Below are 26,479 nucleotides of genomic sequence, written 5' to 3' on the forward strand. Positions count from 1 at the left end.
TGTGTGTGTGTGTGTGTGTGTGTGTGTGTGTGTGTGTGTGTGTGTTGCATGCGTTGAATGCAAGTATGTGTTGCATGCATGTGTGTGTGTCTGTGTATGTGTTGTATGTGTCTGTGTGTCTGTGTGTGTGTGTGTGTGTGTGTGTGTGTATACAGCTTCTGGCCAGGGAAAGGATCCAGAAGACAAAAGTGTGAACTGGTATAAATTGAAGCAAACTACTGCAGGTGCTGGAAATTTGAAACAAAATACACACAATGCTGGAGAAACTCAGCAGGTCTGGCAGTATCTGTAGAGAGAGAAACAGTTATCATTTTGCATCCAGTATGACTCTTCTTCAGAACTGGTGTTTGTGCTAAACTAAAGGTTTACAGTAGAATCCCTGTAAATTCGTAAAAGTCTTTTCAAGCATATACCAAAACTTGGATATTGGTCTGTTAACCAACCTGACAATGCTGTAATATGCTTTAACTTGTCTATCCTTTAACTTTTCCTGGTCACCAATAAAAATATTAAAAAACATTCAAAAATCCAGTGATATAGACTTGATGTTATTGACTTGAGGGAACATTTTAACCTTACCCAGCTCAGAAGAAACTGGATAGGCAGTTAAAATCACGCATATGGGACTCAACTGTCTAAGTCCCAGACCGAACCTGCAGGCTTTGATCATAAATTGTTTCTTGAGAGGCAAGAGGGACACCCATTGGTAACCACACATGTCCTTTATTTTTAAGTAGAGACATTGGAATCTGATAATGGCACTAGAGTGCAACTACTGTTTTAACTTTGTGCCAGAGCAGGAAAAAAGTGAGGATGTGGAAGAGAATTCTAAGCCAGAATTCCCAGCCCAAAACAATCTAATATAGATCATCCCTGCTAATATAGATCATTTTTCTGAAGAAGAGTCCTGACCCGAAATGTCCCTGGCCTGCTGTGTTCTTCCAGCTCCACACTTAGTTATCTCTAACTCCAGCATCTGCAGTTCTTGCTATCTCTTAGATCATCCCTGCCCCAGGTTGTTACCCCATTCCTGACTGTACCCTCTAAAGAACATCTTTCTGTGGCTTAATTGAGAGCCAGGCACCATTCCTTTGGTCTTAAGAAATTGATAAACACAGAGACAAGTTGCTAAACAGATAGGGAGCATGAATAATAAAGCTATAGCTGGATAGGAGAGCACACAGATCCATAAATGGGTGCCCTTTCAACCCAAATATTCATGAAACTAATTAAGTCCATAAAAAGGATAATCGCATACTTGAAAGGGAGTGGAAACTATTGACCTTCACAGTAAAATTTATCCTGCCTTTTACACCTGACTTGTGTTAGTCTTTCAAACAAATTAAACCTTCACCCAGCTTCCTCAGATCAGCACCAAGGTCAGCTCCTTTTGATCAGTCACTGCTCAAGGTTCTCTCCATCATCCACAGAAGAGCCAATTACAGGTCATTCTTAGTAATCACTTAATCAAAAAGCCCCCAGACAGTGCCCAATTCTAAACTTCTGTCCTTTAATCTTTCAAGGGCTGGAAATGAGCAGATAACAGTCCCTCTCTTCACAGAATGAGAAATGTTTCGAAAAGGGTGGATGTAATCTTGGAATTAATTGCTAGGACTGGTGAGCTTGATGGCTTGACAGGGCCGTATTGGTGAGCAGTCAGCTAAAGTGCTAATGCAATTTACTTGAAAGGATAGACAGGGTAGATGGAGGTAGGATGCTTCCCCTGGTTGAGGCCTAAAACCAAGGGGCACAATTTAAAATTAAGAGGGATGCCACGTAAGTTGAAAATGAACAGAAATTATTTTACTCAGAGGGTTATAAACCTTTGGAATTATCTATCACAGGGAGCTGTGTAGAGGGTCAGTCTTTGAGCATGATTAAGGTGGAAATGAGAGATTATGATGACTAGCGGCACGTAAAGTCGTAGGGCTGGAGATGAGTAAAAGGCAGTGAAAACCTTTGATGAGCCATGTTCATATTGAATAGAACAGTCATTTATTATCACTTCTATTTTTTACAATACAAGTACAGTGCAAAGTGTTTAACTCACCATACCACAGCGTCTATATTAATAACAGAAGGCATAGATAAGAAAAAACAAATACAAATTAAGACAAAGTCCTTCTTAGTCCAATTCACAGCATGTGGGCTCAGGGAAAGACAGCAACACTGCAAGACTGCCGCATCAATAACTATTCTATGGAATAGTGGGCAAAGTTCAATGGGCTGAATGGCCTGCTTGTGTTCCTATGATATAGGAATGTCTGTCTCGTGTCCACAGGCTGGAAGATTGACTGATTGTTTCAGTTAAACACTGGCAATTTCTGAAATAGTCACTGGAAATATTGTGGTATTTCACGAAAGATGGGCCAAATAATTGTCCTCAAATTCCATGTCCCTGTCCTATCTGAAACTTCAGGTCACAGCCTGGAGGTTCCAGCCATTCCCCCCACCATCTCCAGGATCCCCCTCACTCCAGTTCCAGTAGCGAAGGAGCAATATTTTTCTCCTACAAGGTGGAGCCACCCAAATTGAGGTCTTGATCTTCCAAGAGGCCAAAGGTCATGGCATCCCTGGTATCAGGTACCCTGACATTGAGCCCACTCCCTCCATGTCAAGACCTGACAGGGATATGTATTCTCCAGTCTGTCACTGCCAGAGTAAAAGACCATTTTTACAGATTTCTAGCCTGAACAATAAATCCTACATCGCAGAACTTTGAATAATGCGACACGATTTTAACTGATTGGCTTTTTAATATCAGTGGCAGTCCGTCATCTAGCCAATTAATTCAATCACTTAATTTTGATAATTCATTTGTTACCTAACAGAATGCCTGCATTCTGACCTTTAAAAAAAAGATTATCCCAGTTGAAAATCAAATAGCTGTTGTGTGATGACTGACAATATCAGGGCTCCACTGAAGGTTTTGTTAGGTCAACGCTGTGATTAGCTGAACAGTAACGGAAGTTGCTGGAAAAGCTCAGCAGGTCTGGCAGCATCTGTGAAGAAAAACCAGAGTTAACATTTCGGGTCCAGTGACTCTTCCCCAGCTGATTAGTTGAGCCACATTGACCAGAAAGGTCACAGGTTCAATTCCAGGTCTGTGCTAATGTCGAGTTCCCAATTTTGCTTGTTAATTTGTTTGAATACCACTGAGCCAAAGGATGAAAAGACTGACAGCACACTCCCCGCTACCTGATAACCACTTGTGAAGATTCTCTCATATTCACATGCTGCAAATTGATTTTCTTATTTGTCCACTGTATATAAAGAGGCATCAAAGTCTGACAGAAACCATTATTCATCTTTTCTTTTGATGGGGGCATCAATAGCAAGGCTAGTATTTATTATTCATCCCTAGTTGCACATTGAGAAAGTGGGGCTGAGCTTTCATTTTGAACCACTGCAGCCCACGGAATGTTCATCTATTGTGTTGTTAGGAAGGAACTTTCCATTGTCTATAATTCCAGAATAAAAAGGCAGACGCAGAAAGGAATACAACTTACACATGGTGTCACAGAATGTGGGTGTTAGAGAAAGCTTTTGATTGGTATGCCCTGCGTCTCTAAAGTGAAACCCACGTCAGAGCTAATTCAGTACCGACAATCTCTGGTGCCACGCAAATCTCCCAAATTTCTTCACTCATGCAGAAATCTATCATCTTCTCAACAATTCTTACCTCCTAAGAATTTAAAAATGAAATACTATGCACACCAACACCTCTACTTCCTCAGAATGCTAAGGAAATTTGGCAACCCCACGGTGACTCTTAAGAATTTTTATAGATATACCATAGAAAGCATCTTATCTGGATGGATCACAGCTTGGTTTGGCAACTGCTCTGCCCAAGAACGGAACAAATTACAGAAAGTTGTGAACGCAGCCCGGTCCCTCAGGAAAACCAGCCTTCCTGCCATTGGCTCCATCTAAACTTCCCGCTGCCTCAGGAAAGCAGTCAACATAATCAAATATCCTTCCCACCCTGGTTATACTCTCTTCCACCCTCTTCCGTTGGGCAGAAGGTACCAAAGTTTGAAAACACGTACCAACAGATTTAAGAATGGTTCCTTCCCTGCTGTTATCAGACTCATGAATGGATCCCTCATATATAGAGTTGATCTTTCTCTGCACCTTCTCTGTAGCTGTAACACTGTATTTTGTATTCTGTTCTATAACTCTGATGTATTTATGTAAAGTTTGCCTTGTCTGATTAGCACACAAAACAATACTTTTCACTGTATCTCGGTACGTGTGACAATAATAAATCAAATCAAATCACTCAAATGGCTCAGGGCATCATTTTATGCATTTTTCTAAGACACTTAACAAGTTACAAAGAACGGGGTCAAATCGGTGAACCCTCCTACACTTCTAGCCGTGCGTATCACTACTCCACTTCAATCTTTCTTTACTGGTGCCCAACGTTGTAGAACTGAACCAAGCTCACAAGATGCCCAGGTTCCATTGCCCATCTGTGTAGATTTAGCCAATCTCAGTTGGCTAACAGTAAGGCTATTGCAATCAGTGCCTGCCATGGGAAGGCGACAACTTTGGGAAACACTAGCCAGAGTTCCTGCTGCTGATCACTGCCAAGGACTACTGGAACTTGTATGTGCCTGATGTCAGCTGTGATGTCCCCCACAGTTGAACAGCCTGTTAGCATTTATGGTCCAGGTTCACAAAGAACAACTGCTCCCTGGGTCTGGTGCAAATCAAAAGCATTATGAGGGAACAGAATTAAGGAGATGTTGCTTTCTGAAAAGGAAGTACAGCATTTGCAGTACTTTATATTATTACAAGAGGGTCATTGTGCAATGACACTTCATCAATAGTTCCATCTTGTTTGAAATTCCAATTCCCTGTGGCACAGAGCCGAGCTACTGGTCAGCCAAAATTAAACTCAAGCATTTAAAAATTCCTCATTGGGAATCGATTGAGATAGGAGTCTGGTTGAATTAAGGTCACTGTTAACTGACATCAAGTTGTATTCGAAACTAATTTCAGCTGTGAGCAGTCCTGATTTGACAACTACCCATTTAATCAATTCATTGGAGTGTGAATAGATGTAGAATATCAGGTAAATCCTTCCACTGGTCTTTACAAACTTGAACCTTGGGTATCCTCAATTCTTTTGGCACCAGTTCATGATTCAAGTCCTACTTGCTCCAGAGGTGCAGAATAATATCTCTGAACAGGTTGATTAGAAAATATCAACAAACAAACATCCTATTGTAGCAAGAAGGCTCTTGTGGCACAGTGGAAGTATCACTATCTCTGAGCCATGTGTCCTGGGTTCAAGTCCTACCTGCTCTAGAGGTATGTCTTAATATCTCTGAACAGGTTGATTAGAAAAGTATCTACAGTGGTATCTTGTGAGGCAGTGGTAGTGTCTCTACTTTTGGGTTAGAAAGTGCAGATTCACACCTCATCTGCCCCAGACACATTACAGAATATAGCTGCACAGTCTGACTAAAAATATCAACGATGGTTTCAATACAAACAAAGTTTAACATTTTGAGTCTGATATGGCTCTTCTTCAGAACCAAAGAAGAGTCATATCAAACTCAAAATGTTCACTTTATCTTTCTCTCTCCACTGATGCCACCTGACCTGCTGAGCCCCTCCAGCACTTTCTGTTTTGTTTCAGATCTCCAGCATCTGAAGCACTTTGCTTTTAAATAGCTGTAGCAGACAACAGCAGGCAAACTGGTCCATCTCACCCATCCTACACAATTGCACACCTCAAGCATCAAAATGCAGACACCCCCTACGCACCTAGAATCAAGTACTCTCCTAGGAGATGTGAAAAAACACATTTAAAACCCAATTTGTAATTCCAATTTTGGAGTCTATTTCACTGAATGAAAAGAATTCCAGCTTTCCAAAAGCAACGAAGATATATCTTTACAAGTAGCTTTCAAGCAGAAAGTAAATCTCAAAGTCCTTTTATACGTGGAACATGGACATTGAGGAGGAGATATGAGTGAAGTTAGAGACAGATCAATGAGTACAAGAGCAACTATCAAGGGGGCTTTTAAAGGTGTGGAGCGTATTACCAAGGGAGACAGTTCCAGGGCATAGGATTGGAGTATGAAAATACACCGATCTTGACAGTACAACTGCAGTTACTATCATTTTAACTTGAATCCTGTTTAGGCAGAGGTTGTGGAAAGCTGCAGACAGTATCTCAAGACATTTCTTATTCTTTGATTGGTTTGCTCATTAAGAACACAATGTAGGGAGGCCATTCAGTCCATTATTACTGTGCCAGTTCTATGAAAGCATTCTTCCACAGCCCTTAATCTTTTTGTTACTCTGAAAACCTATTCTGAAAAAAGTTCACTGCACCCAAAATGTAAATTCTACTTTGTCTCCATGGCGGCTGTCAGACCTGCTGACTTTTTCCGGCAATTTCTATTTTGATCCCTTTAACCTTCTCCGCTTCAAGGAGCACAATCTCAGCTTCTCTAGATATCGCAGAGTTACCAATTGGCTTTTCTTCCCCTTGAGTTGTATGGTATTAGAATCAGCCATTCTCAAGTCAGTCTGAGCACTCTCAGATGGAGAACAGAACTCCCTCCACTCTGCCCTAACTCAGAGCAAAAAAATCCTTAGTACAAATGCAAATCATTCTGGCAGCTGCAGAACTGAAATAAGAACTGAAAGCAGTGGGGAAAACATTGCAGGTGCAGTGGGCATCAGTGAGGAGCAACAGAGTGAACATTTCAGATTGATGCCCTTCACCACAACCTGGGAAAAACTCTAACTCCAACTCTTTTGCGGGTCGCTCCTCCACCAGAGGCAAGTTACCATTTGTGTCTGAGATGTGGGCTGTATTGCGAAAACACAACTTATCAGAAACAGGTCACTTTGGATCTCAACAGCCAGGGGAGAGAGAAAATTTTCATTCCATATTGTGAACTGGATTAGAACAAGGGCATTTGAACATTGAATGGCTCTGAGCACCAAGTTTTCCCCAAAGAAAAGGACCATGAAAAGTTTGAATGAACTGTATCAATGTTTTCTTGTTTACTTCCATTACATTTTTTTAGGGAAGTAGTCAAACCTAAATAGTGTGTGAAGATTTCATCCCTCAGGCCTTGTGTAGGAGTTGCTAAGTCCAGTACATTGAAGCAAATGAATTATGAGTAATGATGGTTATTAACCTCTCGAGCCTCAGCAATCGCATCATGTATATTAATCTATTAAATCATCTGTTAAATAGTCAACTATCATAATTCTCCCAGACCCATTTGTCCCAATGCTGTCACCAGTAGTCACTGTTGGAAGAACAGTGTCTCATTTTAAAATTAAAAAAGTAATGCGAAACAAAATCACTCATTTAATTGATTTTTCCAGTTTATTTTCTTCTGAAAGCACAGTTGCTCAGTTCATAATGGAACAGGAACAGCAGCTCTACAGTGGAATGTTAATCAGCACCTGTAATAAAGGGGGGGCAGGGAGAATGTCAGCTGTGGCTCAGTTGGTAGCAATCTCACCTCTGAGTCAAAAAGATTGTGGGCTCCTATCCCACTCCAGAAGTTCTTAAGTACAAAAATCCAGGCAACATTTGCTTGCAGTATTGAAGGCAATCTGCAGTGCTATCTTTTGGGTACAATGTTAAACCAAGATCCTGTTTTATCTCGCTCCATTAGATGTAAGAGACTCTACTGGCACTTTACTCAGCGATGGTGGAAAATCATCCTCAGTGTCCTGGCCAATATTTATCCCCCAACCAACATCACCAAGATAAATTTATCTGGTCATTATTATGTTGCTGTTTGTGGGAGCTTGTGCACAGATTGGCTGTCATGTTTCCTTCATTACAGCCGTGACCACATTTCAAACATACTTCATTCGCTGTAAAGTGTTTTGGGACATCCTAGGATCATAAAAGGTCCTGTAACAATGTATGTCCTTTCTTTCCTTTTTTAACCCTTTGTTTTATCCACTTGCCAAATAATTGAGGTTTCTTTTGAACAAACATTGCACAATAGTGTTGGGACCAGTAACTTACATTGCCCTCATTACGTACATAAGACTATTCCAAACTCTTCACACATATTGGATGGCTTTGAAGTATGCTTGTTATGAAGGTGAACAACGCAACCATTTTAATACTCAACATGATGCATCAAGCGACAATGAAATAACTAACAGTTAATAACAAGAACTTATATTTATATAGCATCTCTAACTTAGTTAAACATTCCAATCTGCTTCAAAGGAGTGCTATCAAACAATGTTTAACACCATGCCACATGAGGACATTTTAGGCTAAAAGATCCAGAGGCAACATGTGAAAACTATTTTTTGATCCAGATTGTGTTGCCTGAAGTAGATTTAATAGTCAGCAGAGGCATAACAGCCTTCTTCAGTGTTGTACAATTGTATGAAATGGCTGGAATGCATTTCAGCGGAATGTAAACACATTTCAAATCACACATCTGTTTGAAAATTTGAAAGTGTTTCATCATCGGAAAAAGACAGGAAAGTGGGATTGAAGTTGAACAGTCAGCATGGCACAGAACAAGACGGGCTGAATGGTCTTTGGTGCTACAATATGTATGATTCCAGGAACAATAAGATGAGCCACAACAATGCCGTCATTAGGCACCTGGTTAGATCCAAGTCATGGCCATAAGATAAAGTGACAAGCAATAATGATGATATAATGTAATAACATAATGATTGATAATAATATGATTTGACTTAATAGGTCCCGTAATCAAGAAATGTTAGACCTGTTTAGATATGAAAGTCAGTATGTCCAAGAAGGAATTATTGAGAAATATTAAGAGTATTAGGTTTAACTGATAGCCTTTTCGACCACAATAAATCTTGTTGTTTTCCTTTCATCCCTTCATTATTGAGAACCTTATAAACAATATACCTTAAGAACATCATTTTATTGGGTTTAATAAGTAAAACATGAATGATTATTGAGCTCCCTTATGTTGCTTGGCTCAGTAATTCCTTGGACCCACTCAACAGTGTCAACACTTACTGTTATATAACAAAACAAAGAACAATTTACCAAAGAAAATATGAAAGGCATTAAAGTTAAAAAGCTGCTTGACCCCTTAAAGAGAAATGGTGCTGAGAATCATTCTATATGTCCCAAAATAGCAAAATCCCAAAAAGGAACTGATCATTTAACGCCACTGAGATAAAGATTCTTGTGCGTGCTTATCCATGAGCAGTTTGTCATTCACATGAGTATGACTCATGGTTACCACAATCTGTCAACAGCCTGTAGGCTCAGTCATGCCCACATAGCCTAGCGCCAGCTGTTGGAGCACAGTGGGAGACAACTAAACATGTATTCTTGATCCTCACCGAATGTCACAGTATCCGAGCTCTCCCACACACACCCTGGCCTCTTCCCAATGCCTCCCGCTGAATTCAAATTATAAAAATGATACCCATTTATAAATTCCCTGCACATTAAACAAGACCGGTCCACTACTGAATTTCACCCAAAACAACTACTCATTTTGGACATTAGATCATTCTCTGCATAAAATATATTTTCATCCAGAGCTTTCTGCATGTGTTGAGAATCAGCACTGATTCAATGCAACACAGAGATCAGCAATTCACAACTTCTCCTCTAAGCTCTGGACATGGCAATTCAATCAGAATTCTTTACTAAAGTATCTTCATTTCCTAAATTTTGAATTTTCAGGATTCAACTGTCTACAAAAGGACTGCCTTCGATCCCCAGTAAGGAGGGATTGTCTTATAAGCAAAGGCTAAACATGTAGGGGACCCTACTCACTGGATTTTAAAAGAATGAGAGTGATTGAATTGAAACACATAGGATTTTAAAGGAGCCTCTCAGGGTAAATGTTGAGAGGATGTTTCCCCTCATGGGATAGTCTAGGACCGGAGGGCATAGTCTCAGAATTAAGGGCACGAATTTAAGACTGAGGTGAGGAGAAATTTCCTCTCTCAGAGGGTTAAGAGTCTTTGGAATTCATTGCAGAGGGGGCAGAGTCCTTGTGAATATTTAAGGTTGAGACAGATAAATTTTCATTCATAGGGGAATCAAAGGTTATGGGGAAAGGGCAGGAAAGTGAATGTGAGGAATACCAAATCAGCCATGATCCTACTGAAAGGCCTACACCTCTTCCTATGGTCTCAAAGAGATATTAGGCTAAAAGTTTGGTGTTAAGGAGTATCTCAGAGAAAGAGAAGATTAGGAGATTTCCAGCACTGAGCTTCTTGGCAGCAGGAACTAATTTTTTTTTTGCAGGCATCCATTTTTCCAAATCCCATTTGCACAGTCAATTATGATGCAGTTTCCATTATCAACATTTTCCTGGGGCCTGACACGGAAAACAGGAAGAGGGGTTGCAAGCAGTTGGAATGCATTTAATTCCATTATTACGTTGTGGAGTGTTCCAGGCCTAATTCTGTTCCTATTCCTTATGGTCTTATGCACTGAGACAATTGTGGATCATTTCAAATCAGGTAGCTACATTAGGTCTTTGTTTGTCAATAAAAAGAATAAGACTGTTCCCATGCATTTTCAGCAGGAAAATACAGCCCTTCTAAAATGAGGGATAGCCCTGGAAAAGAGCCTACTTTGACTTGTCAAGACTTACTGTTAACAGTAAGCAGCTTGGCAGATTTGCCAATGACCTATGACTTCACTACACTGGCCAAGAAATGAAGTGAAAGCCTTTCGCTGGATCTGTGGATACTAATTGCCTCTGCAGTGGATAACATAGATGAGGTGTACTTTCCTGAGGCCACCAACAGGAATTCAATGGTTGCTGTGAACATGAAGCCATTATCCCATTTTCTACTCAGACCAATGTTTCAAGGGCGATTAGACTCCCACATCTGAAATATCACAACAACTTGAATCATATCTCAACTCTAAAATTCTCATCATTTTAAAGGTTTGAGTATGTCACGGAATGATGTGCATTTCCAAAAGCTGCAAAGGCCATCTCAGAGCCTCCAGTGGTGCTTTATATCAGGCAGTGTCTGAGTATATTTATAAGAAATAATTAAAGGACATTTGAAAGTTCCTTCAGGCACCCAGATAAACTCTCTGGGATGATCCTCTGCAATGGAAAAAACATGTTTAACCTAAAAATCATTCACTGTTCACAGGCTAAGAGCTGGTTCAAAATGGGGCTGTATGAGAAAACTGAACACTTAGGAGACAGATTTTAGATATTCAGAACATTTGTTTTAGAGGTGTTAGATGTTGGGAATGGTGTGATGGAAGAGAAGACTTGCAATATTATAGGACCTCTCACGAGAGGTCCCAAAGCACTTTACAACCAATTCATTGTTTTTGAGGTGTAGTCATTGTTGTAATGCAAGAAATGCAATTGCTATTTTATGCCCTTCGAGCTCCCACCAAAACATGATAATGTTTAGGTACTTTTTCTTATTGTCATGTTCATACCAAGAATAAATATTACAATAAAGCTAATATTACAATAATAACCTTGCCCCTGTTCTGCGAATTTGTGCCACGGGATCTTTATGTCCATCTGAGGCCTTTGCTTTTGCATCCTATCTGAAAGATGGCACTTTCAATTGTGTAGCACTCTCTCTTTACTGAACTTCAACCTGCATTGCAGTACTCAAGCCCTGGCGTAACGTAGAAGGGAGTGTGCAACCTACTAAGCTCAGGTTGACTTGGTGTGTGAGAAGGTTACGTTCATGGTTCAAATCCCACAACTGCCCAATAGTATACTTTGTCAGCTTTCTGCTTGATACATTGCTTGGGATTGTGTAACGTCTCAAGGTCAGGACGGCAGTACACCTTTAATAGACATGTTCCTGACATCATCACTGTATCCTAGCATGCAGAAAAGGTATAATAACATACTGACTGTGGGACACAAGACAAGAGGTAGGTCAGACGAGAGGTTGAAAATCTATACTTTGTCATTTTTGCCTTCTGACAAGTGTGACAGTGATTTTAAAAAACAGAAAACACACCATATCCATTGGCCCCTGTAAAACATACAAATAATGGTCCAGGGCTCTGACAACGAGTCTACACCTGAAAATTTCAGCGGCCAACATGTGAGAATTTTCTCCTTCTGACACAAGTGGACACGTCTCGGACAGCAAACATAAGAAAACATGAAATTAGGAAAAAATTATTCAGCCAATCAAGTTTGTCCCTCCATAGACCTGATGCGGTCATTTGCCTGGCACAGAAAAATGTTCCCCATCTTCCTTCAACATGATACCAAGCTAATTTCCATAATATCTGTTTATCCTACTGCAATCATCCCTGATCATGTACTTTTCCAGGGCATGGCAGCCCATGGTCACAGAGGTCTAGGAGCACCATATACCTCTCAGTGAGACAGATACATTAGGCCAGAAATTCATGGCACAAATTTGCTTTCAAAATCTGCAACATGCTAAGAATGCAGATGTCAGAGTCTAAAATCTGTGTAATTTCAGCAAATTGTAGGAGTTAATTGGGCATCCAGAGGAAGTCCATTGACTGGTTCTCCATCACATTGCACCTCTCAATAACAGATCTCAAGTAGGTTCCGAATGGTAAGGGAAAGTGAATGGAAAGTGGGGGATTGGGGCAGGACTGAGCACAGTCCAATAGAGATTCTCAAGGTGATCTGCAAAACCAGGAGTAGCAAAGAAGTGTTAGTTTTTCCACTGGCACATGCAAGAATCTTAACTTCTGTTTTAAGGTGGCAACTGAGTCAAAATGGCATTCAGTGTGTTTATCTTGGGAAGGAGTGGGGGCAGGAAGAGGAGTAATTTGTAATACAGCCCCCAATTCATAACTGCAAATCAATATAAGTATTAAGTTCTAATATCTTCACATGTACAGTCAAGGGATCCTGCATCTGCAGATTCGCCCAAGGCCTTGGCAAAATAGTATGTTAAAATGAAACAGCATCTAATTCTATATGTTTCATAAATTTAAGTCCCTGTTTAGGTGAATCATTTCCGCTGATTATTTCATGTATTTGCCCACTGGTATCAGCAAGATACTTGGTCAGAGCAGAAATAGCAGGCAATCTTCAATAATGTCTATATACACATACACACACCAACAAAAATTTTCCACAGACAGAATCACAGAAATGATACAGCACAGAAGGGGGCCATTTCGCGCATCTTGTCCATGCCAATTCATAGGCACCCAGGTGTCCTTTCTAATCCTATCTTCCTGCACACAGCCCATAGCCCCGCAGCTTACAGCACTTAAGCTGCAGATCCAGGTACCCTTTAAAAGAGTTTAGGGTGTCTGCCTCCACTATCAACTCAGCCAGCGAATTCCAGACACACGCCACCTTTCACATAATGAAATCTTTCCTCATGTCCCATCTAAACTTTCGGCCGCTGAGCTTGAATGGATGACCCCTGGTTTTTGAACTCTTCGCCAAGGTAAACAAGTTCCTCCTGTCAACTCCATCTTGATCACTCACCGTTTAATATACCTCAACCATGTGATCCCTCAGCCTTCTCTGATCCAAGGAAAACAATCTCAACCTCTCCAATCTCTTCTCATAGCTACAATTCTCCAGCCCTTGGCAACTTTCCATTAAATCTTCTCTGCACTCTCTCCACAGCAATTACATCCTTCCTGTAATATGGTGACCAGAATCGCACACAGTATTCCAGTTGTCGCCTCATCAGTGTCTTATACAGTTTCATCAATATGTCCCTACTTTTGTATTCAAAATCTCTGGCAATAAAGGACACCATTCCATATGCTTTCTTTGCAATCTTATCTACCTGTACTGCTACCTTTGGGGGCCTGTGAACTTTTACACTAAGATCTCTCACTTCATCTAGCCCTCTCAGTATATTCCCATTTATTCTGTATTCCGTTGACCTCCCTAAATGCATTTCCTCATACTCATCAGAGATGAACTCCATCTGCCACTTTCCTGCCCACTCCACCAACCTATCTGTATCATTTTGGAGCTAACAGCTATCCTCTACAGTATCCACTACATGGCCAATTTTACCGTCATCTGCAAATTTCCCAATTGTGCCCTCCACATTCAAGTCCAACTTATTAATGTATAAGAAACGAACAAGACTGAGCCCTGTGGAACACCACTTGAAACAGCGTTCCATTCACAAGGGCAGCCATCGACCATTACTTTTTGTTTCCTGTTACAAAGCCAACTAATCCATAGTGATTAGAATTGAGAACACTGACCAACTCTTTCTTAACAATGAAGGTCAACTGGAGAACCACAGTCACCAAATTGGCTGGCTGTACCCACAACAGGTGAAATGTAAAACCACTTGTGGCCTGTATAGATCAATCTTTTGAAGGGACAGCACTTCAGTAAAATTGACACCAAGGGAGGACATCATATTAACAGCAGTGTCAAGCTGACACAGAGCAATTTGACAATTTTAAGCTTTGTGGAATGATGAAAAAAGATACAGCAGACTTCTTCATTTCCAGGCCATCCCAAAGGTCTTCACAGTGTAGTTGTTGCAGTAATGCAGAAATCACAACAACCAACTTGCACAAAACAGGCTCCCACAAACAACAGTGACTGGATTATTTACTTTCTGGTGCTGCTTGAGGATACCTGTTGCAATGACAATGGTGTGAACTTCCCTCCTCACCCCAACTATTCTTCAAAATAGCACCATGGGATCTTCTTTGGCCACCCCGACAGGTAAGACCAGACCTTTGTGGAAAACCCCATCCAAAAGGTAGTATCTCTGACAGACCAGCACTTCTATCAAGGGATGCATGGGAGCATCAGCCTAGATTTAGTGCTCAAGGCTGTGGAGTAAGGGTTTGGGCCCTTGGGTTTCTGAGCCACAGTTGAAGGGTTTGGCAACACCAGAGGCTTTTATTTGAAAATACAGAAACACTAACCAAGCATGACAGTGAATGGTATGTGGTTATTAGTTTATGGACAGCCTTGAAATAGAGCCGTTAGCATCACAAATGAAAATCACAGGCTTCCACTCATCTTGGGTGAGGTCAGGTATAAGCCATTAGACCATAAGATGTAGGAGCAGAAATAGGCCATTCATTCTCAGTAGGGTTTCAAATCACAAAGTAAACTTCAATCCATAGTTGTTAACCGATAACAACTTGCATTTATACAGCCCCCTTTAATGTAGCAAAGCATCCCAAGTCGCTTCACAGACAAAATTTGACACTGAACCACATAAGGAGATATTAGGCCAGATAAAAACCAAAAGAACTGCAGATGCTGGAAATCAGAAACAAAAACAGAAATTGTTGGAAAAGCTCAGCAGGTCTGGCAGCATCTGTGGACAGAAATCACAGTTGACGTTTCCAAATCGTTAGCTCTGATTTCTCTCCACAAGTGCTGCCAGACCCGCTGAGGTTTTCCAGCAATTTCTGTTTTTGATTTTGCTATTAGGCCGGAAGTTGAGTTCTAAGGAATATCATAGGGAAAGAGAGAGGATTAGCAGATTTCCAGTGCTGAACTTTTCAGCAGCAGATACCAATACTTTTTATTAAACAGCCATCCATTTTTTCCAACTCCCAGGAACAGGGGTTGCAAGCAATTGGAATGCATTTAATTCCATTATTACATTGTGAAGTGTCCCAGTACACAAATTACCAAGCCACTGATATACAGAATCGAATCCTCCTGGAAATCTAACCCGGTTAAATCTATTCAAAAATAGCGAAATGGGATACACTGCAGTTAAGCCAACATAGAAAGGAAAGCTTAAAAGACTTGCACTTAAACAGCACACGTTTGCACATCATTCAGAACTATCACAAAAGAACTTCACAAAAAAAATCTACTTTGAGATGTGACTTGACTGCTATATTAGACATGGCAAAGCAAGATCCCACAACCAGCACTGGAACACATTACCAGGCAATCAACCCGCTTTGAGCACGTCAAGTGAAAAACAGAATGCCGGTAGGACACTAGAACTGCTTATGCGTGTCCTTCCAAAATCAACCAAAACAGGAGATAGTTCTTTGGTGTCATATTTGAGGGATGGAATGATGACAGTGCTGCACACCCTCAGCAGCTCACAGGAATGTCAGTCCAGATTGTAAGATCAATTTTCAGATATGGGTTCTCAAACTTCTTTTCTCATCATTAGTACAAAAATAAATGACTGAAGTCTCATCACTTTGTCCAAACACATTGAGATGATGTGCACATCATTCACTTAATTATTTAATCATTGCAATCCCAAAATAAAAACATAAGAAACAGGGCTATTTGCTCCTCAAGCCTGCCTGCACCATTTCATATGACCTTGGATGATCTGATCCTGGCCTCAGCTCCACGTTCCTGCATGTCCCCCCTAAATCTTGACACCGTCAGCCCCATCAAGTCAAAATCTACCTATCTCAGTTCTGAATATATTCAGCCACCAAGCTTCCACAGCTCTACAAGCTTGAGAATTCCAAAGATTCATGACCCCTAACATAAGAAACTCCCATCACCTCAGTATGAAATATTTACAATGGTGCCTATCTTTAAGGTAAAATTGAGAAAGTTTGTTTGTTACTCAAGATGATGCACTGGCATACAAATGTAGACAAGCTGGTCCAGCCACCAAGTGACCAAGAGTTGAAATTGAACCACAAACAAGCAAGAGGACCTGTTGCTATATTTTTGTACATATAATGCTAAAGTGGTCTCAAATTGGTTGTACTGAAAAGTTGCAATGCCAATAAAAAGCAGAAGCAGTTGGCCTCAAAACAGCCCTTTAATCATAATCTCCTGCAGTTACCCAGACTAAAATTATCCCTGAGGGACGTCTACTTTACATTAATTACAATGAAGCCTCCAGGAAAACACATATTCGTGCAGCACTCGGCTGTAAACAAAGTGATGGAGCTGGTTAATGTCTGTTAACCAAAAGCTGGTTTGCAGAAAAAGAAAAGTGTCAGCATTCAGTTCAGACAACAAAACAAACAGCAACTCAAAAAAAAAGAAATACTGTAATATGAATCTATTCAACAACACATCACACTTACCCCAGGCAGTGTCTTTTGCTCATGTAATGCATTCTGTGCCTTGATAGCAGACTCTCTTGCACAGTATGTAAGGAAGGCACAGCCTAGAGGAACAGAAGGATCGTATGAGAAACAAAAACAAAAAAAAAATCGAACTGAAATTTCATTGCATCAGACCACAATGTTTAATAAAAGACAGATTAAAGAGAAAAAAAGATTACAGCAGATCATCAAGCCCGTTCACCAGATAAAGCAATCTCATATGACCTTCTACTTTTCCTACACATTCACAATTCCCTGGGAGAGGAAAAAAAAATCTCATTTTCAAATATGAGAATTTTGTCCCAGACCCCCTAAAGCAATCAGGCAAACTTGGATTACTAGATGAGATGGAATGAGCAGATTGTTTTGAAAGGGTGGACATACTGGGTTTATTTCCACTGGAATTTAGAAGACTGAGGGGTGATTTCATTGAAGCATCTAAGATCCCGAATGGTCTTGACAATGTGGATGTAGAAAGGATGTTTGCTCCTGTGGGTGAGTCCTGAACCAGGAGCCACTGGTTGAGGAATCAAGAATTGGTGTTGTGTTTTTAGGACAGAGACAAGGGGAAATGCTGCACATCTTTGAAATTCTCTGCCTCAGAAGATGAGGGTGGTAGTGTCATTGAATATTTCTAAAGCAGAGGTGGATTATTATGAGGCAAGGTAATCAAAATTTATTGAGCTTAGATTGGAACATGGAGTTCGAAACAAACAGATCAGCTGTGATCTTAATAAATGGTAGCACAGACTCAATGGGCTGAATGGCCTAATCCTAATTTCTATGCTCATATAAACTCCAGCATACCACTGTTGGAATTGGCATATCAACTGATCCATCAATTCCTCCCAATATTTTAAAAGAAATATAGTGATATACAGGATCAAAACATGATCTCCATATCTCAACTACAAGGGTCAGATAAGAGCATTCTAAAGAATACTGATTTTATTCACTTGAGAAAATAATAAATACACCATGCATCCAAATTTTAGATATGACATAGTATATGTTGAATCATCTAAGTTTCAGGACCCAAATTTCTCACTCCCCAACCTTGCCCTTCTTTGTACATCGTGACTGCCCCAAAATGGCATGTCTTCAGTCTTGACTATATGGTAGGGCTCTCATATCCTGAGTTAGAAGGTTGCAGGTCCAAATCCATCTCCAGAAATTACAGCATGTAATCCAGACACTCTGGTGGAGTACCACACAAGCTCTGCAGAGGCAGAAACACCTTCTTCCAGATGTGATGACAAATCGAGGCGCTGTTAGGATCCCGCAGTGCTAAGCAAAGAAAGGCAAGCTACTTGTCTGGCCAACACCTATGATGATCACTTTATTGACTGCTATTTGTGGAACATTTCTGCGCAGATACTGACTGCCACATTTGCATATGGTCCATCAATCACTGTTTTCAAGAAATACATTGTTGGCTATAAAACAATGTGAATAATATTGTAAAGATACATAGGTGAAAGGCATTGTTTAATTAGTACTCAGAGTGATCAGTCCCGACCTCTGAGCCTGGAGGCCTGAGTTCAAGTCCACCTGCTCCAGAGGTGTGTCATGACATCTCTGAACAGGGTGATTAAAAAGTACTTAAAGAGACGTCAGAGGGCATAATCCTGGCCAAAGTGGCCAGCAACAGGTTCAGGCAGTGGGCTATAAAAGGGGATCTTTAGCTATCTACTGCCTGCCCCTCCTCTGCGGTTATGTTTGTCTTAGGATGCTCTTAGAGCGGGAGTCAACCAACATTCTCAATGCCTTTAGAGAGGTATGCATCACAGCAGGTGGAATGCCTTATTTCCAATTCCATTTTAATTTAAAACCAAGAACTGAGGATACTAAAAATCTGAAACAAAGATGGGAATTGCTGGAGAAACTCAGCAGGTCTGGCAGCATCTGTGGAGAGAGAGAGAGACCAAGTTAGCATTTGGAGTGCAATGACTCGAACTGAGTTCCAGAAGGAGAATTACTGGACTCGAAACATTAACTCGGATTCTCTCTATACAGATGCTGCCAGACCTGCTGAGTTTCTCCAGCAATTTCTGATTTTGTTCCATCTTAATTTAATCCCCTCACTCCTTCTGTCGCCTTCCCTTTCGTGGCCAGTACCTGTTAGTTGTATTGGACACACTGGCAATTTGGAAGCAGTTTCATAAAAAAAAAGATCTCTTGGGTCATGTGACACAGTGGCAATGACCCTGCCTCTACACCAGAAGGTCTGAGGTGAAAGTTCACCTGTCTCAGAGGTGTCTCACAGCATGTCTGAGCAGTTTGATTAAAAATAACTAAAGACAGACTGCTGGGTTACTGTGTGACTGGTTGATGCAACGGCATTTTACAAATACACCAAGCATCAAGAGAGGGGATTGTGTCTAGTTTGAGACTTCATTATCTGGCTTGGAATCCAGTTATCAGACTGTTAGGAGAACCCAAGGTCATGAAAGGTGCAGAGTATTTCTTTCTTTGTAAAACTTGCCTCAAGTTGGAAGGAGTGTGATGTACAGTTGAAGCTAGATAAATGGAAGTGCATCCTGTGAATACTATTCTGAGCCAGCAGAGTCCGGTGCGACGGGAATATTGTTTGGTGGGCAGGAGCATAGGATTGCTACCTGTGGAGGCAAAACATTTACTGTGGGAGGCAGCATGCCAGCATTGGCTATGGGAGATTTAGAACAGGAAATATTTTGGTCTCTGCTAAACAACTTTCAGTGATTATGGGATAATTTATATGGAATTTTTCCTCACGAGATTAAATGGTTGGGATTGAGTTCATGAAAACAGACTTGATTTAATGAGCCTATTGGTCTTTCATATTTCACACATTATTTTATTAGTTGTTTCTACATATAAAATCATATCAGCCGTGTTGTTTCCCACTCTCCCTCTACAGTGATGACTGGCAGACTATTCAACCACACAAGGCATCGCAGCCAAATCCAACCCAGTTCTGACTCAAAATGGGCACATAGCTATTTTCTAATTAGAATAAAATGTTGATCATATCAGACTGAGGATGAGGAAAGTAATTCCATCACTCTAAAGGTAACAAATATTTTGAAGCCCAGGGGGGTCATGGATGCCCAGTCATTAAGTACTGTCAAGACTAAGCTCAATTGATTTTTGGCACTAACAGAATCTCTTTTATAACAAGAGACTCAATCAATTTGGAGTTAGAGATGGAACTTGGAGATGACACACAAGATCAGCCATGATTCATTTAATGTTGGTAGATGTTCAATGGGTTGTGTGGTTATAACAAGGTCAGCCAGGTGGACCTCTTAGAATATGAGTTCTCTGATTGGGTCTGCTAAGCTGGTCCAATCAGGGAGCCCTGGCTGACAGATATAAACATGAGTGTCACAGGTTCTGTTCACTCTGACAGCTAGCTCTGAGGAAGCTGGACCAGCATCAAGTACTATGCACGCGTAAATAAAGGGTGACTTGGTGATCTCTGTGGAGTTATTTCAGCCATTTCTGCTCCTCTTTCTTCATTTTTACCTTCTAATTGTGTTTGCCAGATTGTGATGCTGACTGACTTTCTTCCTCCAAGGTGCAGGTCACTTTCAGTGTCCTTTAGCCAGTTCAGTGATCTTCCCTGTCTCAATTGGCCAATCCACAACATTGAGTCACAGCGGATAATGTCTCATAGTCACCTCAAAGCTATTTTCTACGATGTACATAAAGGCAGCTAGAAATGTGTCTTACATAAATAGTAGCTAATTAGCAGATGTGATGCAAGAACATAGTTGACTGTATTAAGCTTTGGACTTGGAGGACAGAAGACTAGCAGTGATTTATACACAGGGCATTAGCAAACTGGCAACAAGTTATACAATGGGTATTAGGTAACTGGCAGAGAGTTACACACAGGGCACTAGACAGCTGGTAATCAATTGCATGGGCACTGGATAGCTGGTAGTGTATTATATGTAGAACAACAGATGGTTGGCAGTGACTCATGCACAGGGCATTGGATAGTTGGCAATGAGTTATACAGGGCAAGAGAGTTATACACAAGGCACCAGATGGCTTGCAATGTGTTACACACAGGGCACCAGATGCTGCCACTGACTTATATACAGTGCACTAGATGTTTGTTCGTCTGTAATGTGGACGTCACTAGAGTCTGGTAATGAGTTACACACTGGACACCAGTCATAGAGGACAACAGAGAACTGGCAGAGAATTACTCACAGAGTACCAGACTATTTGCATTGTGAGTCATGGAGGACACCAGACAGTTGGAATCGAGTAATGCACAGGACACCAGATGGTTGGCAACAAGGATAACTGATGATGGCGCTGAATTATATAGTTATATTCGGAGGACAGGGAGAACAAAGCAAGGAAGTTGCATGGAACTAGATGAACAATCTCTCCCTCACACCTCCTGAATTTGAGCATTAAATTCCAACCAGCTGTTTTTAATTTTAATTCTGATTTTAATGCGTTACCAGTGGCCCCTTTTGTGGCACAGTAGTAGCATCCCTATCCCTGGTCTGGGAGGCCCAGATTCCAATCCCACCTGCTCCAAAAGTCTGTAACAACATCTTTGAACAGGTTGATTAGAAAATAGGTTAAATTTTTTAAAAAGTTGGGCCCTATTGTGGCACTTGTGGTAGTGTCCCTACCCCTGAGCCAGGAGGCCCAGGTTCAAATCCTACCCGCTCCAGCGGTGTGTAAAAACATCCCCAAACAGGGATTAGAAAACATTAAAATAAAAGTAAGTGGAAGTGGGAACGTGGAACAATAAAAGCCACACGGGAATACAGGTGACGCACCTTTTCTCTGTGGTCATCTGAACATACAGAAACCCACTGCCACCAAAAAGTACAAAGAGTGATCCACAACAAGGAGAGTTACTGTGTGTTCAATGCAAAGTGTACACTCTCTCTCCCCCGCGGGGAAACAGGAAACATAGCAAGACCCAGGGAGCACCCTTGCCTGTCAGCAGGAGGCATGTTTTAGGGGCTCTGTCAAGGTATCAGTGTAACCAACTAAAGGTGCACAGGTCAAGAGCCCTAACAAGCTTCCAGCTTCTCCCCCAGCTGAGACCAACTCCACCCCATGGAGCACTGACCACCACCTTTTTATTTGAATTGGAGTGGGAAGAACCTCAGTCACAGTTCCAGCACGTTAAGGTCACATAGAGCCTGCCTGGTTAGCCAATCATGAACAGCTACTTGAAACACTGCGGATTAACCCCAATTAGCTCCAGTGTAGTAAGAGTAATATTTCCCACCCAGCTGTAATCTTATCTATTACTCATTCCAGTAATATTGAGCACCCAAGTGTGTGACAGATTTTTTAAATCAAATATAAGGTACTGGATTTCTGATCTAATCTTCAACCAAAGTAGAACTTGCTTCAGCGTATGCACCAAATACAGCATCATGCAGCTTATTCTATCAGCCATCTCCATTAATGTTAAATTACAGCAATATTGATTCTCTTTAGGGAGGGGAAGGGATGTTGGGTGGGGGAGGGTGGTGCAGAACAAGTGGCGTTACTTAAATAATGTGCAGCTGTGCTGAGCTTTGAACCCTATTCCTCACCACAGTAGACAGGTAATGACTATTAGCAATGGAGCTGAACACTAATAAAGGTGGGTTATTAGACAAAGGTTATTGACCTTTCAACATGGTCAAATCACACTCAGAATTGCTAATTCAAGTTCTGGTTAATCCAGTAATGCTCAGTGTAGGGCACAGACTGAGCAATGTAGACCAACTGTGTAATATGAGCAGCAATGATACATTTATTCTCCCTTCAGTTTGTTTTTTGCACTGCTTTCTGGACAACACCGATGTTCCGTGGTACCTCAATCCCACGAGTAACTGAACATGGTACCTCCACTAAGTACTTAATGCTCACGAGAGCCTAGATAATGGGCATGAGAGGTTGTTTGGCTGGAACCCAATCTTGTCCTCACCCAACCTCTAGCCCCATGTACTTATCTTTAAATTGAGAGATCAGGAGTGCAATGTTTGGCTGAATTTGTCCTCTGCGCCCAGGGCATTGAGGCTCATTATGACACCCTCTGAGACAGGGTACTGCAACAGTCTTCAAATTGAACTTGGGAAGCATCAATTTCCACGGCTCACTTTCCAGCCCATATCCTACAATCTTCTGACTCTGGACTCCTGCACAGCCTTCCCCTCAACACCCCCAACTCCCCCCATTCTACTGTCAGTAGCAGAGTGTTTCACATCATTTCAATCCAACTGTGTGAAGCCTCTTCCCTAAGTCTCAATGCACTGCAATTTACTTCCTCACATTTAAAAGCTTCTTTAAAATCCAGTGCCTTCAGCACCCATTCCTAGGTTTTCTGCTCCAACGCAATGTCCACGCTCACTCTTGTGAAGCACCTGGGTACCTGGAGAAGATGCCGTTTAATGCAAGTTGCTGCAGTTCTAAATTATGGGGCAAATTTGCCAACTGATAGACATCAATACAGTTTTGCAATGAATTGTTATTAAGGTTTTGGCTTTTCCCAGTGGAGCTATTAGTGCCTACTCTGTGCAACAACAGAATGAGTTAAGTTGTCGGCAGCTGACCTTTATTTTCTTATTGCATATTGTTTGCTATTTCCTTCATAATGTCACCTCTAAGTTGTCTTCCTTCAAGAGAGTAAAAGTACTTAAGTACCTTAATTGTTCCTTGTGACTCATTATTTTAGGTGTCAGTCAAGGCATTCATAACCTAGTCATCCAGAGATCCCAGTTAATGCTCTGGGTTCAAACACACCAAAAGTTGTTTCCTGAACCCAATTGCCCTTGAGCTGAGGTGGTGCCAATTCTCAGTCAACCACATTGTTGTGTGTCTGCTGTCACATCTAGCTCAGACCAACTAAAAGGACATTAGTGAACCAGCTGGGTTCTTAAAACGACAAGCTTAACCACCATTGGGACTGGCTTTTAATTCCAGATTAATTGAAGTCATATTCCACCAGCTGCCTTGATGGGATTTGAACTCAATTCCCAAGAGCATTAGTTTAAGCCTCCTAATTACTTAACCCAATGACATTACCAAAACAACCACCATCTCGCTCCTCAGTACAGTACTCAGAAAAGTGACATCTGTGCACAGCATTCAAAATTAAAATTAAAGGAGCATATCAAACTCAAAATCATCAGTAACAGGAGTTTAAGAGCATATGGATTACTAGAAGCTAAAGAAGAATCATACCATTTAGTATCAGCCTTAAGAGATTCTACGGCAGAATGAATGGTTAAGCTGTAATCTAATGGAGAGAGACAAAACGGCTACAGGCAAATGTAAAATCGTTTTTACAGTAAGGTGCTAAAAGCTTTTTACAAGAACAAGGCAATCTGAAGTGATTTTACAACATATTGCAAAAGACCTAAACTATTGCTAAATGACTAAGTGGTTTTCACTGAAAAAAAGTGGAGTTGAGGATCAAATTAACCTTTTAACCTATGGCATAGTAACAGATACTCGTAAAATATAAGATATATTCATGTCTCGAGAGAGGACTTGGGAAGTTGAGAGAAGTGATGAGCCAGAGCTTGGAGTTAGTTAGCGTACACATCACTCCAGGGGGGGACAGGTTAGACAGCTGAGCGAGAAAAGCAATTTCATGCTGAGTGACCCTGCAGATTGTAATGTTTTCTTCCCCCTACAATAGCTCCGAAATAATGAAGCTTTGAAGATGCTTCCAAAAGACAACAAACATGAGAATAACACTAAATAAGTGGTTCCTGCAATTATTTGATGAGTTCAACACAGCCATCGGAAACTCAGAAGGTCCTGGCTTCCAAACCTCTCTGTGTTTGGTTCAATGATCTCAGCTGAGGCGGTGAGATGAACAGTACAACTGGATACTATGCCCCTGGCTTAGACAGACAGTAAAATTAGTTCAGGGTTCTCATTCCTCATTGCTATCTCAATGATATTAGTGTCACAGAGTCATAGAGTTGTACAGACACAGACTATTCAGTCCAATCGTCCATGCCAGCTAGATATTCTAAATTAATCTAGTCCCATTTGCCAACATTTGACCCATATCCCTCTAAACCCTGCCTATTCATATACCCAGCCAGATACCTTTTAACTGTTGTAACTATACCATCCTCCATTACCTTCTCTGGCTGCTCATTCCATATTGGATAGGCTACATTTGTAAGGTCCTCAAACTAAGTATGCTTTCCCTTTGAGATTTTGCATTCGTATGATTCTGCCCTGATGACAGTAAGATGCATAACTACATTAGCATGTCTCTTTTATTTTAAACTGTAATCAAGCAACCAAGTGACTATTAAATATAATCACTGACGATATGTATGATGAAGGTGGAAGGATGGTAGTGTCACTGGATTAATAATTCTGCAACCACAGTTGATGCCCCAGGGACATGGATTCAAAACCCATATAGCAATGGGTAGAAATTAAACTCCATGCACAAGGAAAGATCTGCTATCAAAAGCTCATCTCAATGACAGTAACCATTGTTGCAAATAAAAAAAAAATCATTTTGGGAAGGGGGAATGCCCTCCCTATCTGATCTAGCCTACATGTGACTCCAAACGCATGGCAATGTGGTGACTTAGAACTGATCTCTGAAATGGCCTGGGCAAGCCACTCAAATCAAGGTCAGTTAGTGATGAGCAACACTTGACAGTAACATCTACATCCCATGAAGAATGAAGAAAAGGAACAGGGAGAGGAGAGCTCTGAGACTGATACCTAACTTTGATGGATACATAGCTTTTTTTTTAGAACGGTGACCGATAGCTCAGTCAACATCTTCAGGAAGGACATGAAAGAAATTCCAATTCATTGACTTACGATATTGAGTGTGAAGTCAGGAGCCTCGCTTGCATTTGCTAAGGGTCAAAGTGGACTCATAAGGGTCAAAGCTGCTCATAAACAAAGGACCATTGTGCTCTAACATTCAAAAGTAAAGCAAACTGTGTTGGAAATACAAAGTACAGTCTGATTGACATTTGAAGGAAAGAAGCTTCAGGTGATGCATTCATTAGATGTGGTCAGACAGCCGTGTTTGACAGACTGATCAAAACGGAATAATCTCCTACTCTTAAACTCTGTGCCTTGGCTAATAAAGGCAAGTAGCCCATATGCCTTCTTAACCACTTTATCTACCTTCCCAGGATCCTAACATTCTTCACGCAATCCCTTGCCTTGTTTGTCCCGCCCAAATGCATCACCTCACATTTACCTGGATTGAATTACATTTGCCACTGATCAGTCCAAATGACCAGCCTATCCATATCCTACCATTATCTAACCTTCAATGTTTATTACAATGAAATCAGATCTTCAAGATCACGATCATTTATTTAAACAAAAGCTTATTATGTTAAGGAGTACTTCTGACATAAAAAACAATTGTAGAGTCTTGTGTCTTTATCCATGTCTGTTACTCAAAAACTTTCAAGATACTGAAACTCAAACTAATAACAACGGTTATGATTATTAGTCCATCTATGAGGG

At 41.0% G+C, this 26,479-nt stretch overlaps 1 protein-coding gene across 1 annotated transcript in view; it reads right to left on the minus strand.

The window, feature by feature from the left end:
- Positions 1–26,479, minus strand: part of LOC109937945 (CUGBP Elav-like family member 4) — a 447,062-nt gene that overhangs the window by 392,077 nt on the left and 28,506 nt on the right. The window contains exon 2 of the mRNA XM_048614051.1: positions 16,976–17,058. Within this exon, the coding sequence (XP_048470008.1) occupies positions 16,976–17,058 (83 nt within the window). The remainder of the gene's footprint in view (positions 1–16,975; positions 17,059–26,479) is intronic.

This window comes from Rhincodon typus, chromosome 29, assembly GCF_021869965.1.
Source record: "Rhincodon typus isolate 14 chromosome 29, sRhiTyp1.1, whole genome shotgun sequence".
NCBI classification, from domain to species: domain Eukaryota; kingdom Metazoa; phylum Chordata; class Chondrichthyes; order Orectolobiformes; family Rhincodontidae; genus Rhincodon; species Rhincodon typus.